Raw genomic sequence first — 15027 nt, forward strand, 5'->3', positions numbered from 1 at the left:
TATAGGACAGATGTCAGAGGTAGGTTCTTTACTCAGAGAATAGTAAGGGCGTGGAATGCCCTGCCTGCAACAGTAGTGGACTCACCAACACTAAACGCATTTAAATGGTCATTGGATATGCATATGGACGATAAGGGAATAGTGTAGATGGGCTTTAGAGGGGTTTCACAGGTCGGCGCAACATCGAGGGCTGAAGGGCCTGTACTGCGCTGTAATGTTCTATGTTCTGCCTGAGGGTGATATTTGTGTTAATCAGGATTGCCACCTCTCTGTTACTTGATGAAAAAAACGACCTGCTCCATACATTCCCGCTTCAACTTCAATTACTCCTCATCATCCAAATCTGTTCTTTGCAACAAGGATATGTCCACTCTTTCCTTTCTTTCTCGTTTTGATAGAATGAATTCCTTGTCCATTCCATGAGTAAATTTTAAGGTAAAATCCTGTCATTGTATAGGCTACAGAAAAGGAACCGATTTTTGTGTCATTATACCCCTCCCCCATCTCACTTTACACCAGAGGCACCAAAGTCTCCCCAATCTGCTCCTACCTTGGACCAAAGACCTGTCTGTACCAACGTAGGGCAAACCCAACAACAGAATCCCTCCCAAAGTAACAAACACGCAAGAACCACGGCCACAATTATTCCAAGGGGACCTTCCTCAATGAAACTGAGGACTTGTAGGATTAACCCCACGGCCAAACTGTTATTACCAGGATACTCTCCACAACCACGAGAAGAGAAGAAAGGCCAACACTATGCTACCATGGGCAGCACGGTAGCATAGTGGTTAGCACAGTTGCTTCACAGCTCCAGGGTCTCAGGTTCGATTCCCGCTTGCGCCGCCACTAAGATGTCCTACCTCCCCCTCCGAAACGGTTAGGTCGGCACGGTGGCACAGTGGTTAGCACTACTGCCTCACATGTCCCAGGTTCAATTCAGGCTTCGGGTGTCTGTGCGGAGTCTGCACGTTCTCCCCGTGTCTGCGTGGCTTTCCTCCGGGTGCTCCGGTTTCCTCTCTCAGTCCAAAGATGTGCAGGTTAGGTGGATTGGCTATGATAAATTGATAGTGTCCAAACAAGTTAGGCGGGAATGCGGGGATAGGGTGGACTTAAGTAGGGTGCACTTTCCAAGGGCCAGTGCAGACTCGATGGGCCAAATGGCCTCCTTCTGCCTGTAAATTCTACGATTCTATAAACAAGGGGGTGGGATTCGAATGCCCCTCCGCATTTTAAACCCACTCATGAAGACCTGTATCTAACACCATCCACCCGTCGCAACGGTACCACTCAGTTCTGCGAAGATTAAAACATGGATGATAGGAAAAAATGGCGGATAATTGGCACAAGCCACATCTACAATGATCAACAAGAGAATAAGAGTCCCTGAAACACTCAAGAAGAGAAGACGACATTCAACCAGTTCTCATATATTACATATAAGGTCGATAAAGTCAAACTGCTCTCATTAGCTCTGGGTACAAAGACTAGGAGAGACACATTTATGCTTTTGGGCAAGAGATGCAGGGGGGATGTGAACAACTTTTTAACACGTGAATGGCAATAACCGGGAACGCACTGGAAATTAGGGAGGTGGTAGTGATATAATCACTGATTTTGATGCACTCTTCAGGGAAATGAAGTGGCGAGGATACGAAGATGGAGCAGAGGAGTGGGATCAACTGCAATGCTCTCCAGAGAGCCGGCAGGGCTCTATGGGATGAACGGATTATTTGTGCTCTGCCATGATTAAATAGCCTCAAAATAAGCAAAGGCAACCCTGTCCAAGGCGAAAAACTTCAAAATCTGGGTTAGGGCGAGCAAAGTGCTGTTTGGTTGACCAGGATTCTAGTGCTTTACCCTTAAGAGAGATGTTAGCTTCAGGACTCCAGACATTTGGAGGGTGTTAATTATTGATGAACGCAACATGCAGGATTTCCAAACATTGTCAGAAACACTCGCCTGCGACACACTGGAACAAACGTAGCTGAGAACATAAGACTCGTGAAAAGACCTTTCTCAGTACCCACATCATAACAAAAAAAAATGTCTGTCTGTAACCCAGCAATCATTCTGATCGTTTCATTCTCAGCACATTCCACAGGTGCCAGACTGTAACTTAATCCAAATTATACTTTTAGCATCAGTGGGTTCAAACCCAAAATCCAGATGGACACTCCTGGAGCAGCACTGAGGGAGTGCCGCACTGTCAGAGGGTCAGTACTGAGGGAGTGCCGCACTGTCAGAGGGTCAGTACTGAGGGAGTGCCGCACTGTCAGAGGGTCAGTACTGAGGGAGTGCCGCACTGTCAGAGGGTCAGTACTGAGGAAGTGCTGCACTGTCAGAGGGTCAGTACTGAGGGAGTGCTGCACTGTCAGAGGGTCAGTACTGAGGGCGTGCCGCACTGTCAGAGGGTCAGTACTGAGGGAGTGCCGCACTGTCAGAGGGTCAGTACTGAGGGAGTGCCGCGCTGTCAGCGGGTCAGTACTGAGGGAGTGCCTCACTGTCAGAGGGTCAGTACTGAGGGAGTGCCGCACTGTCAGAGGGTCAGTACTGAGGGAGTGCCGCACTGTCAGAGGGTCAGTACTGAGGGAGTGCCGCACTGTCAGAGGGTCAGTACTGAGGGAATGCCGCACTGTCAGAGGGTCAGTACTGAGGCAGTGCTGCACTGTCAGGGGGTCAGTACTGAGGAGAGCCTCACTGTCAGAGGGTCAGTACTGAGGGAGTGCCGCACTGTCAGAGGGTCAGTACTGAGGGAGTGCCGCACTGTCAGAGGGTCAGTACTGAGGGAGTGCCGCACTGTCAGAGGGTCAGTACTGAGGGAGTGCCGTGCCGCACTGTCAGAGGGTCAGTACTGAGGGAGTGCTGCACTGTCAGAGGGTCAGTACTGAGGGAGTGCCGCACTGTCAGAGGGTCAGTACTGAGGGAGTGCCGCACTGTCAGAGGGTCAGTACTGAGGGAGTGCTGCATTGTCAGAGGGTCAGTACTGAGGGAGTGCCGCACTGTCAGAGGGTCAGTACTGAGGGAGTGCTGCACTGTCAGAGGGTCAGTACTGAGGGAGTGCTGCACTGTCAGAGGGTCAGTACTGAGGGAGTGCTGCACTGTCAGAGGGTCAGTACTGAGGGAGTGCCGCACTGTCAGAGGGTCAGTACTGAGGGAGTGCTGCATTGTCAGAGGGTCAGTACTGAGGGAGTGCCGCACTGTCAGAGGGTCAGTACTGAGGGAGCGCTGCATTGTCAGAGGGTCAGTACTGAGGGAGTGCTGCACTGTCAGAGGGTCAGTACTGAGGGAGTGCCGCACTGTCAGAGGGTCAGTACTGAGGGAGTGCCACACTGTCAGAGGGTCAGTACTGAGGGAGTGCTGCACTGTCAGAGGGTCAGTACTGAGGGAGTGCCGCACTGTCAGAGGGTCAGTACTGAGGGAGTGCCACACTGTCAGAGGGTCAGTACTGAGGGAGTGCTGCACTGTCAGAGGGTCTGTACTGAGGGAGTGCTGCACTGTCAGAGGGTCAGTACTGAGGGAGTGCCACACTGTCAGAGGGTCAGTACTGAGGGAGTGCTGCACTGTCAGAGGGTCAGTACTGAGGGAGTGCCGCACTGTCAGAGGGTCAGTACTGAGGGAGTGCCGCACTGTGAGAGGGTCAGTACTGAGGGAGTGCCGCACTGTCAGAGGGTCAGTACTGAGGGAGTGCTGCACTGTCAGAGGGTCAGTACTGAGGGAGTGCTGCACTGTCAGAGGGTCAGTACTGAGGGAGTGCCGCACTGTCAGAGGGTCAGTACTGAGGGAGTGCGGCACTGTCAGAGGGTCAGTACTGAGGGAGTGCCGCACTGTCAGAGGGTCAGTACTGAGGGAGTGCCGCACTGTCAGAGGGTCAGTACTGAGGGAGTGCCGCACTGTCAGAGGGTCAGTATTGAGGGAGTGCCGCACTGTCAGAGGGTCAGTACTGAGGGAGTGCCGCACTGTCAGAGGGTCAGTACTGAGGGAGTGCTGCACTGTGAGAGGGTCAGTACTGAGGGAGTACCGCACTGTCAGAGGGTCAGTACTGAGGGAGTGCCGCACTGTCAGAGGGTCAGTACTGAGGGAGCTGCACTGTCAGAGGGTCAGTACTGAGGGAGTGCTGCACTGTCAGAGGGTCAGTACTGAGGGAGTGCTGCACTGTCAGAGGGTCAGTACTGAGGGAGTGCCGCACTGTCAGTGGGTCAGTACTGAGGGAGTGCTGCACTGTCAGAGGGTCAGTACTGAGGGAGTGCCGCACTGTCAGAGGGTCAGTACTGAGGGAGCTGCACTGTCAGAGGGTCAGTACTGAGGGAGTGCCGCACTGTCAGAGGGTCAGTACTGAGGGAGTGCCGCACTGTCAGAGGGTCAGTACTGAGGGAGTGCTGCACTGTCAGAGGGTCAGTACTGAGGGAGTGCTGCACTGTCAGAGGGTCAGTACTGAGGGAGTGCTGCACTGTCAGAGGGTCAGTACTGAGGGAGTGCTGCACTGTCAGAGGGTCAGTACTGAGGGAGTGCCGCACTGTCAGAGGGTCAGTACTGAGGGAGCGCTGCACTGTCAGAGGGTCAGTACTGAGGGAGCGCCGCACTGTCAGAGGGTCAGTACTGAGGGAGTGCTGCACTGTCAGAGGGTCAGTACTGAGGGAGTGCTGCACTGTCAGAGGGTCAGTACTGAGGGAGTGCTGCACTGTCAGAGGGTCAGTACTGAGGGAGTGCTGCACTGTGGGATGGTGGGGGTGATGAGCTTACCCTGTCGTTGCTGCTCTCAGCCCGGTCAGGGTGCCGCCGATACTCGAGTCAGGCTTCAGCCCGGGACAGGCCGCACCCACGGCATTCTGGGAGTTGTAGTCCCGGAAACAGTACAACTCCCAGCAGCCCCCGCGAACCTGACCCCGCCCCTAGAGGTCAATATCTGTCTCCCTCTCTTTGGGTCAATATCTCTGTCTTTCTGTGGGTTGCTCTCTCTCCATCTCTGTCTCCCACTGTCTGTATCTCTGCCTCTCTCTCTGTATCTCTGGGTTTCTCTCTCTCTATGCCCCTCCCCCTGTCTCAGTCTCTCTCTCTTTGTCCCTCTCCGCGCTTCTCTGTGTCTGTCTCTCTATCTCTCTGGGTTTCTCTCCCTCCCTCTGAGTCTCTCTATTTCTTTGTCTCTCTCTCTGTCTGTCTGCCTCTCCCTCTGTCTCTCCATTTCTTTGTCTCTCTCTCTCTGTCTGTCTGCCTCTCTCTCTCACTCTGTCTTCTTGTCTCTTTGGGCCTTTCTCTCTCGGTTTCCACCCCTGGGTCTCTCTCTCTCTCTCTCTCTGTCTCCCTGTCTCTTTTGGTCTTTCTCTCTCTCTCTCTGTCTCTCTCTGGGTCCTGCAGTCTGGTTGAAGATCGTTGATGTGATAAATTTACAAAATCAAGTGAGTCAGTGAAACGAATCCATTTAAAAGGCTGAAATCAGATGCCATCTTTATTTTTGGGCAATAAACATTTACATGTGTTGTGGTTGTGGAATGGTGAGCTATTTGAAAAGGTGGAGGTTAGCCAGAGTGGCTGTTTGGGAGGAAGGGAGGCTGCAGTTACAATAGACACAGTGCAACATTAAAATAACACCTCTATCAGGCTGCGCTCCTGCTTTGAGTGCTGTCGATAGGCCGGAACAAAGGAAAATAATCATTTGTGGAGCTGCCTCAACTTCTAATTCAACATTAAAATAATTTACAGGGTATCTTCTGAAATCAGAAAAGAAAAAAAAACATGCATTTCAAAAGCACTCAAAGGGTTAAAGCTGTAGTTAGCAAATTTATTCCATTGGGACCAGTGATCTGCAAGCAGGCAGGGCAACATTCTCAGTAATGTTTGGATCTAGTTATGCAAAGTCTAGGATTCTTCCCAATTTCTGCATTCAGATTTTACTGGCCTATCCGTGGTAACATTTCTCTCCAGTTCTGCACTTTTGTGGAGCACATTCCCAAAGTGCGAGAATCTGCCTCTAAACCCCACAATGTTCTGTGATTCCAGCAGAAGCACACAGACAGGCTAATGGTGTCAGAGTACCAATGTCTGATAACTTTGTCATTCTCCATTTCGGATATCCACCTTCATTTGAACCATTAAACCTCCTGAAGAATTAGACAACCCTTTCCCCTACTCACAAGAAAAACAAATGAACTTCTGGAAGCAACATTAAGATCTGCTTCCATTTTGCAGAGTGTTTTGTTTTGTGGGAGTGGTGATAATTAGGGGAAAAGCATGAGGTGGAGGTATAAAGACATTCCTTTTGGACGAGTACTGTGCACAGGGTTACACCCCTTCCTGAACGCACATACACCAGGTTATATACTCCCTTCAATTTGTTTTGTTTCACAATGAATCATAATCCATCCATGCATTAATATCTTAGCAGTGCTGCTAAATAATTAAAGGCAAAATGGAACTTAATTTACAACGAATATGGAATACCAGTCACTTGGGCTCACCACACTGGTGGGAAATTCCTGCATTTGCAGCAATTCACCATTTCAGCATCTTTTAAAATGTAAGATTGGTAGCATGATACAATGGGACAGTACTCTATATTACACAAGAATGATTTAAAGACAGTTTTTAAACAAACAAATGGAGAGCAGAAAATGTTTCCTTGTGAATTCTACATGAGCGTCTGTGATCGCCATTTCTTCTCCAACTGGCATCTGCTGATCTGAGGATTGAACATTGCTTTGCATTTTCCTGTGAACAAACCCTCCTTTACTTCATCACTCGGTGAGCCGGGCTCGAGGAGAGTCTCTCGTCTGTGGTCTGCAGGCCTGAAACAACGACTAAAACCGCAGCCAGGGCACTGTACTCAGTCATCACTGTCTGATAGTGTCTCATACTGGGAGGACAGTAAGGGAGCTGGCTCCCGCTCCCACGTTCTGGCTGGTGGATGTGAGCTGGCTTGACCCATTGTTGGCGGTGCACAGGCGATGGACGTCGGTGTAACACTCATCATGCGCATCGTGAATGGATTATAAGGAAACGCAGTCGAGCCTGAGCAACAAGAAGGAAGCATTTAATCCATGTTGTTTACTTTGCGACATTGTTAAATTGTGCTGTTCATAACTGAAAACACAATGTGACTGTACCGCACAATAACTTCTACAATGTTTGGCTATGAATCATCCCCGTATTCCTGCTTTAACGGCATAGGATCAATTTTCTCTTTAAAAGCACGGCTCAAAGTGATTCAGAGAGAAATAACTAAAGGAATGGACACGGAGTCAAGATGGACTGGTTTGAGGGTTTAAAGATTCACTCAAAGCAAGATTGTATGTAGTTTGCTTTACTCTGAGGGAAAGGGGTGGAATCAATGGAAAACTACGACAAAACTCAGCTAATTTATCACAATCCACAGGCCAAGAATTAAAAATGAATGGTGCAACAAAAAGGTCAAGTCTATCCTTTCTCCGGGAGAAAGCAAGTAGGGTGATTAATGACAACTTTGATATCAACAACTTGTCTTTGATTAGTGCATTTAACATTGTAAAATGTCCTCAGGTTAGAACATAGAAAAATACAGCACAGAACAGGCCCTTCGGCCCACGATGTTGTGCCGAACTTTTGTCTGAGATGAAGAACAAATTAAACTACATCCCATCATTCTACCGTAATCCATGTACCTATCCAATAGCCGCTTGAAGGTCCCGAATGTTTCCGACTCAACTACTTCCACAGGCAGTGCGTTCCATGCCCCCACTACTCTCTGGGTAAAGAACCTACCTCTGACATCCCCTCTATATCTTCCACTATTTATCCTAAATTTATGTCCCCTTGTAATGGTGTGTTCTACCCGGGGGAAAAGACTCTGACTGTCTACTCTATCTATTCCCCTGATCATCTTATAAACGTCTATCAAGTCGCCCCTCATCCTTCTCCGTTCTAATGAGAAAAGGCCTAGCACCCTCAACCTTTCCTCGTATGACCTACTCTCCATTCCAGGCAACATCCTGGTAAATCTCCTTTGCACCTTTTCCAAAGCTTCCACATCCTTCCTAAAATGAGGCGACCAGAACTGCACACTGTACTCCAAATGTGGCCTGACCAAGGTTTTGTACAGTCAGGTTATTCACATGACTGTCATCAAGCCACATCAGGAGATATCAGGACAGCTGAGCAGCTTTTAAGCAGTGTCTTCTTGAAGGGGAAGAGCCCACGGGATCCAAGGAAATTTGGCAAATTGGATCCAGAATTGGCTGAGTGGCAGGAAGGAGAGGGTGATGGTCGAGGGGTGTTGTTTCTGACTGGAAGCCTGTGTCCAGTGGGGTCCCGCAGGGGTCAGTGTTGGGGCCCTTTTAGTGTGTGGTTTATATAAATGATTTAAATATGAATGTAGGACGGTTGATCAGTAAGTTTGCAGATGAAACAAAAATTGGTGGGGTGGTAAATACTCAGGAGGATGGCCTTCGATTACAGGAGGATATAGACGGGCTGGTCAGACGGGCTGATCAGTGGCAAATGGAATTCAATCTGGATAAGTGTGATGTACTTGGGTAGGACAAACAAGGCAGGGAATACATGATAAACGGCTGGACCCTGGGAAGCACCGAGGATCAGAGGGAGCTTGGTGTGCATGTACACCGGTCCCTTAAGGTAGCAGAGCAGGTGGATACAGTGGTTAAGGTATATGGTATTCTTGCCTTTATTAGCCGAGGCATAGAGTTTAAGAGAAGGGACATTATGCTGGAACTGTATAAAATGTTGGTTAGGCCACAGCTAGAGTATTGTCTGCAGTTCTGGAATCCACCTTACAGGAGGGATGTGATAGCCACTGGAAAGGGAGCAGAGAAGATTTACCAGGATGTTGCCTGGGCCGGAGAGTGTTAGTAATGAAGAGAGATTGGATAGACTGGGATTGTTTTCCTTGGAGCAGAGGACACTGAGTGGGGACATGATTGAGATGGATAAAATTATGAAATGAAATGAAAATCGCTTATTGTCACAAGTAGGCTTCAAATGAAGTTACTGTGAAAAGTTCCTAGTTGCCACATTCCGGCGCCTGTTCGGGCAGGCTGGTACGAGGGGCATAGATGGAATAGACAGGAAGAAACGTTTCCCCTTGGTGGAGGGGTCAATGACCAGGGGGCAGAGATTTAAGGTAAGGGGCAGGAGGAATGTGAGGAAAAGCATTTTCACCCAGAGGGTGGTGGGAGTCTGGAACTCGCTGCCTGAAAGGGTGGTGGAGGCAGAGACCCTCATAACAATTAAGTATTTAGATGTGTACTTGGGATGCCAGGGCAGACAGGGCTATGGGCCAAGAGCTGGAAAATGGGATTAGAATAGTTAGGCAGTTGATTTTGACTGGTGCAGACATGATGGGCCTTTTCTCTTTGCGGTACACCTCTCTGACTCAAGAAGAGAGTGAGAAAGCCATAGAGGTTGAGGGGGGAAATTCCAGAGTTTGATGACAACGGTGGTGGAGTGATTAAAATTGAGGATGCTCAGAGATCGCAGTAAACATACAGCTGGAGGAAATTAGTGCCAAGAGAGGGGCAAGAACGTGGTGGGATTTGAAACCAAGTGAAAATTTTAGAAGAGAGATGTTGCTCAGCTGAAAGTCAATGCAGGGGCGATAGGAGAACGCAACATGGTACAATTGGGGGCAGCCACAGTGGCTAGCACTACTGCCTCATGGCACCGAGGTCCCGGGTTAGCACTGCTGCCTCATGGCACCGAGGTCCCGGGTTAGCACTGCTGCCTCATGGCGCCGAGGTCCCGGGTTAGCACTGCTGCCTCATGGCACCGAGGTCCCGGGTTAGCACTGCTGCCTCATGGCGCCGAGGTCCCAGGTTTGATCCTGGCTCTGGGTCACTGTCCGTGTGGAGTTTGCATATTCTCCCCGACTTTACGTGCGTTTCACCCGCACAACCCAAAGATGTGCAGGGCAGGTGGATTGGCCACGTGAAATTGCCCCTTCATTGGAAAAATGAATTGGGTATTCTAAATTTATATAAAAAAACATGGTACAAGTTAGGACATGGGCGGCAGAGTTTTGGATGATCTCAAGTTTATGGAGAGTAGAATGTGGAAGGTCAGCATTGGAATGGGCAAGTCTACAGGTAGCAAAAGCATGGAAGGGGGCTTCATTAGCAGATACGCTGAGGCAGATCAGGTCAAAGAGGTAGAAACAGGCAGTCTTGGTGATGGCATGGATTTCTGGTTCAAAGTTATGACATCAACATTGAGGACAGCCTGATTCAGTTTCAGTTTCCAGGGAGATTAATGGAATCAATGGCTAATGAGTGGTGTTTGTGGTGGGAACTGAAGGCAATGGCCCCCTTCCTGTTTAGTTCCTTTATTCTTATTTTTTCTGTTAGCTTATTATTTTGGTCGCAAATCCATAATTGGGATGTGCCTTGAAGCAAAATATTCAAAAGTTGAAACAGCCGGCTTGATAGGGACACAGTGCTCCTCGGTTTTGTGTTTCGAGTGGAGAAGCAAGACTCTGACACCGAGTGGATCCTAGGAACCAGTCTTGGAGGGACTTGTTTCGATTGGTTAACTGGCAACCGGTGAGTTGGTCAGGGGCAGTGGGTTGGACATGGGAAGAACGTGCAGACTCCGCACAGACAGTGACCCAAGCCTGGAATCGAACCTGGGACCCTGGAGTGGTGAAGCAACTGTGTTAACCACTGTGTTTTCGTGCTGCCCTTAATAATTGATTAGGATGTTGGAAATAATCTGGTGGCTTAAACCAAAGAATGAAGCATAAACACGATGGGTTGAATGGTCTATTCTGCTCCTATATCTTATGGACAAAGTGGATGCAGTCAATTCAAATCAACAGGATCCAGACTCTAGAATCAACTCCAGGTTAAACTGAATGTTCATCTCAACTCACTCATTCTAGATGTGATTTGTCAAGATCATAAACTATAGGAAGATAGGCCATTCTGCCCATCGAGTCTGCTAGCCATCAATGCAGAATGCTGAGAAACACTTAGCATGGAGCCACCCGACTGTGGAGTCAAATAGACCATGTTCAGTAATCGCAATACATAAGGAAGCTGGTTTAACCCATGGGACTAACCCTCACTCTAATCTTCACACGATCCACTAACCTGATGGAGGTGATGGATTGGCTTCCTCATTACGAGCATCACCAGACACGGGGATGGCTGTGCTCATGTTGGCCTGTGATGCATTCGCAGGATGGGGTAGAACCACTTGGTGATCATCTCCTTTGTCATCGTACTTCCCCATTAAGGCTTTCCTGATAATGTCCTCGAGGCCAAGGTTACTGGCTGGATCGGCAAAGGAATGACTCCGAGAACTGACTGAACCTGCAAGATGGAAGGAAATAATCGGGGGGAAAGGTACAGAGGATGAGACGCAGTGAGAGGAGTGGTAAGGGAGGGGTGGATGTGGATAGCAGGTGAGGTAGAGAGAGGCACAGGCAGGCAGAGAGAATGGGAAAACCAAAAGTCAGCATTTATTTTGCAAGCTGCAAGCTCCAACTAGCAAACAAGACAATGGCAGCACAAACCATCAACACAACAGCAATGAACAGACTCAATGATAGACTCCCATAGGAGAACCACCCAGTTAAAGAATTCAGCAAAGAAAGTTACTGCTCCATATTTGGACCATATCCAGTGGTTCTGACACCAAATGTGATTTGCAGTTAGCAATTTTAAATATACAAATAAATGAATAGAATGCTTTAAACATGACAGATTTTCTGGATAGACTGGGCAAGGAGGTGTACATTTTAAACTGCCCCAGCCCACCTCAGAAATCCCAGAGCTCTTTCAATGTGACCTAATGTACAACAGCCTGTGCTGCACATTACAAAGTCCCTACAAGAAAGTAACAGGCCATTCGGCCCATCAAATACCTCTATCTTGTGTCATCAACAAACTTAATGATCATATATTTGGTCTCTTCATCCAATTCATTGTTATAGATTGTGAATAGTTTAGGCCCCGGTGCTGATCCCTGTGCCACTCTACTCATTACAGCTTGTCAACCCAAAGCTGACCCCAAGTTCCAGACTCCCCCACCATCGGGAACATTCTTTCTGAATCTACCCTGTCCACTCCTGTTAGAATTTTGTAAGTTTCTATGAGATCCCCTCTCACTCTTCTAAACTCTAATGAATATAATCCTAACTGACCAAGTCTCTCCTCGTACGACAGTCCCGCCATCCCAGGAATCAGCTTGGTAAACCTTCGCTGCACTCCCTCCATTGCAACAACATCCTTCCTCAGATAAGGACACCAAAACTGCCCACAATACTCCAGGTAATGACCTATTCTATTGTAGTAAAATATTTCTATTCCCTAACTCAAACCCTCTCGCTATGAAGGCCAACATACCGTTTGCCTTCGTTACTGCCTGCTGTACCTGCGCGCTTACTTTCAGCAACTGATGCACGATTACACCAAGGTCTCGCTGAGTATCCACCTCTCTCAATTTACACCCATTCAAATAATAATCTGCCTTCCTATTTTTGCTACCAAAATGGATAACCTCACATTTACCCACATTATACTGCATCTGCCATGCATATGTCCACTCACTCAGCCTGTCCAAATCCTGCTGAAGCATCTCTGCATCTTCCTCACAGCTCACCCTCCCACCCAACTTTGTATCATCTGCAAATTTGGAGATAATACATTTAGTTCCCTCGTCCAAATCATTAATATATAATGTGAACAGTTGGGGTCCCAGCACAGATCCCTGCGGTACCCCACTGTCACTGCCTGACAATTGGAAAATTAACTATTTATTCCAACTTTTTGCTTCCTGTCTGCTAACCAGTGTCTCAAGACACTACCGGCAATTCCATGCACTTCAATTTTACATATTCATTAAACTCTTCATGTGTGCAAACACCCTGGACCTTTTTACTGGTCCGTTCAACCGTGTTACATTCCAAATAACCAGCTGGACAGGGGGCTTTCTACCTCCCCCCATCCCGTTCCAGAGTCAGCCATTCGACCACGTGGGGTGACCCAGCAACTACGTCGCGAGTGTTGACACTGGGCCCACTCAAGATGGCCTCCAAACTCTCCAGCTGAACAGAACAAAAAAAAAGTTGTCGTCACCGTCAGAGAACTAACCTTCCCCCTTCCCACCAACACCACATCCAAATAGACAGTCAAACAGCACCAAGGCAAACAAAGGCCCAACCCTAACCCCAAACAAATCAAAACAAATATCCCAATCTCATCATTAAAACTCCGCAAATGTAATTTACCCCCACCACTCCGCTCCCAGAGCAGCCCCCACTCAAAATAAAAACACCCTTCACACCACCCAGCCCCCCATCCACCCAACTTCCCTACATCTGCTAGCAATGGGCAATAAATACTGGCCCAACCAGCGCTGCCTACATCCCGTAAATGAGTTAAAAAAAGTAATCTGCAACCTGCATTCCGCAGGATTCAGGCCCTTTGGTAGCCCCACGATTCCCAGGTTCTGCCTTCTGGAGCGATTCTTCAGACTGTCCGCTTTGGCCACCTGAGCCATCTGGGCTTCCAGTGAGGTGATCTGGTCACATTGCCTCAAGAGGGCCATTTCCACACCCTGTAACAGCACGCCTTGCGCCTTTACCATCTGATCTGTTTCACCAAGGGTGAAGAATGGGGGGCTGGACCCTGTCGGAGTTCTCGGAGACAGCCTGCTGCAACTCCCCAAGTTCCACCGGCAAGATGCCTGTGAGCGTCTCGGCCGTTGGCGGAGTGGCCACAGCATCCGCCATTTTCTCAGCAGACGAGGCTCGAGAGGCTTCCGAGTCTGACGACGGTTCTTTGCTCGTCTGCTGTCTTGTCCTTTTTGGGCATTCCTTTTATGTGGGAACCCTGTCCCATCGAACCAATGAAGTTCCATCTCAAATAACCGCAGAAATCGGGCAAAAAGAGCCTGAATCGTGGTACACTGGCGGGAGCCACCCCGTGTGCAACTTGCTCTCTACGTACCACAACCAGACGTCTCTCCATCAGCCTTGCTGGATCTTTTTGCAGCTGTCCGCTAGCTTTTATTGATTTCCACATGTAAGGATTAAAAGTTCTCTGCTCTTCACAGTTCTTTGTTTATATCATTTAGAAAAAAAAAAACTGGAATTAATTGTCCTTGGATTGAAGTGAATGACTTTGTCTGGCTCCACACGGAACTCTATTTGTCACAGTTTTGTCCCTCACTATATCGATCTTTCTCTGCAATGTCCTGCTCCCAACCATATTATTTACTGTGCTTTCTTTTTTGAAAACTTAGATAACTGTGTCATTACATCCAGAAATGTTCTTTAATGTCAGGCCTACATGTGACCGCAGACTCACAGCAACGTGCCCTCTGAAATGGCCCAGCAGCATCTCAGCTCAAAGACAATTAGGGATGGCAACAAATGCTGATCTAGGCAGCGACGCCTAAATCCCATGGTTAGGCCTAACATTGAGGCGAAATATACCGTAAACGGCAAAACTGAATACAGAAAGATCTGGGCGTGCAGGTTCACAGATCTTTGAAGGTGGCAACACAAGTGGACAAGGTAGTCAAGAAAGCATATGATGTGGAGATGTGATTCACCTGAAGAAGGAGCCGTGCTCCGAAAGCTCGTGTTTGAAACAAACCTGTTGGACTTTAACCTGGTGTTGTAAGACTTCTTACTAAGAAAGCATATGGCATGCTTGCCTTCATTGAACGGGGCATTGAGTATGAAAACTGGTAAGTCATGCAACAGTTGTATAGAACCTGGTAAGGCTGCACTTGGAACATTGCACACAATTCTGGTCGCCACACTACCAGAAGGATGTGGAGGCTTTGGAGAGGGTGCAGAGGAGGTTTAGCAGGATGTTGCCTGGTCTGGAGGGTGTTAGCTATGTGGAGAGACTGAATAGACTTGGACTGTTTTCATTAGAAAGACAGAGGTTGAGGGGTGACCTGAGAGAGGTCTACAAGATTGAGGGGCATGGATAGAGTGGATGGGCAGGCACTGTTTCCCAGGGTGGAGGGGTCAGTCACCAAGGGACAAAGGCTTAAGGTCCGTGGGGCAAAGTTTAGAGGCGATGTGCG

At 48.5% G+C, this 15027-nt stretch overlaps 2 protein-coding genes across 6 annotated transcripts in view; both read right to left on the reverse strand.

Annotated features, from left to right (window-relative positions):
* Window positions 1-4850, reverse strand: part of zswim7 (zinc finger, SWIM-type containing 7) — a 51628-nt gene extending 46778 nt beyond the window's left edge. Inside the window, exon 1 of one of the 2 annotated variants that reach the window (XM_038814796.1) lies at window positions 4744-4850. The gene's annotated coding sequence lies outside the window, so the exon portion shown is untranslated. The remainder of the gene's footprint in view (window positions 1-4743) is intronic. The other variant, XM_038814797.1, reaches the window with a different exon arrangement.
* Window positions 4851-5414: 564 nt separating this feature from the next.
* The window catches only part of ncor1 (nuclear receptor corepressor 1), a 356231-nt gene continuing 346618 nt past the window's right edge, over window positions 5415-15027 (reverse strand). For all 4 annotated transcript variants that reach the window (XM_038814799.1, XM_038814800.1, XM_038814801.1 and 1 more), the window contains 2 exons: window positions 11073-11294; window positions 5415-7005 (listed from right to left, as the gene is read on the reverse strand). In XM_038814799.1, coding sequence (XP_038670727.1) covers window positions 6821-7005; window positions 11073-11294 — 407 coding nt within the window. In that variant the 3' untranslated portion in view covers window positions 5415-6820. The remainder of the gene's footprint in view (window positions 7006-11072; window positions 11295-15027) is intronic.

This window comes from Scyliorhinus canicula, chromosome 12 (assembly GCF_902713615.1).
Source record: "Scyliorhinus canicula chromosome 12, sScyCan1.1, whole genome shotgun sequence".
In the NCBI taxonomy this organism is placed as follows: domain Eukaryota; kingdom Metazoa; phylum Chordata; class Chondrichthyes; order Carcharhiniformes; family Scyliorhinidae; genus Scyliorhinus; species Scyliorhinus canicula.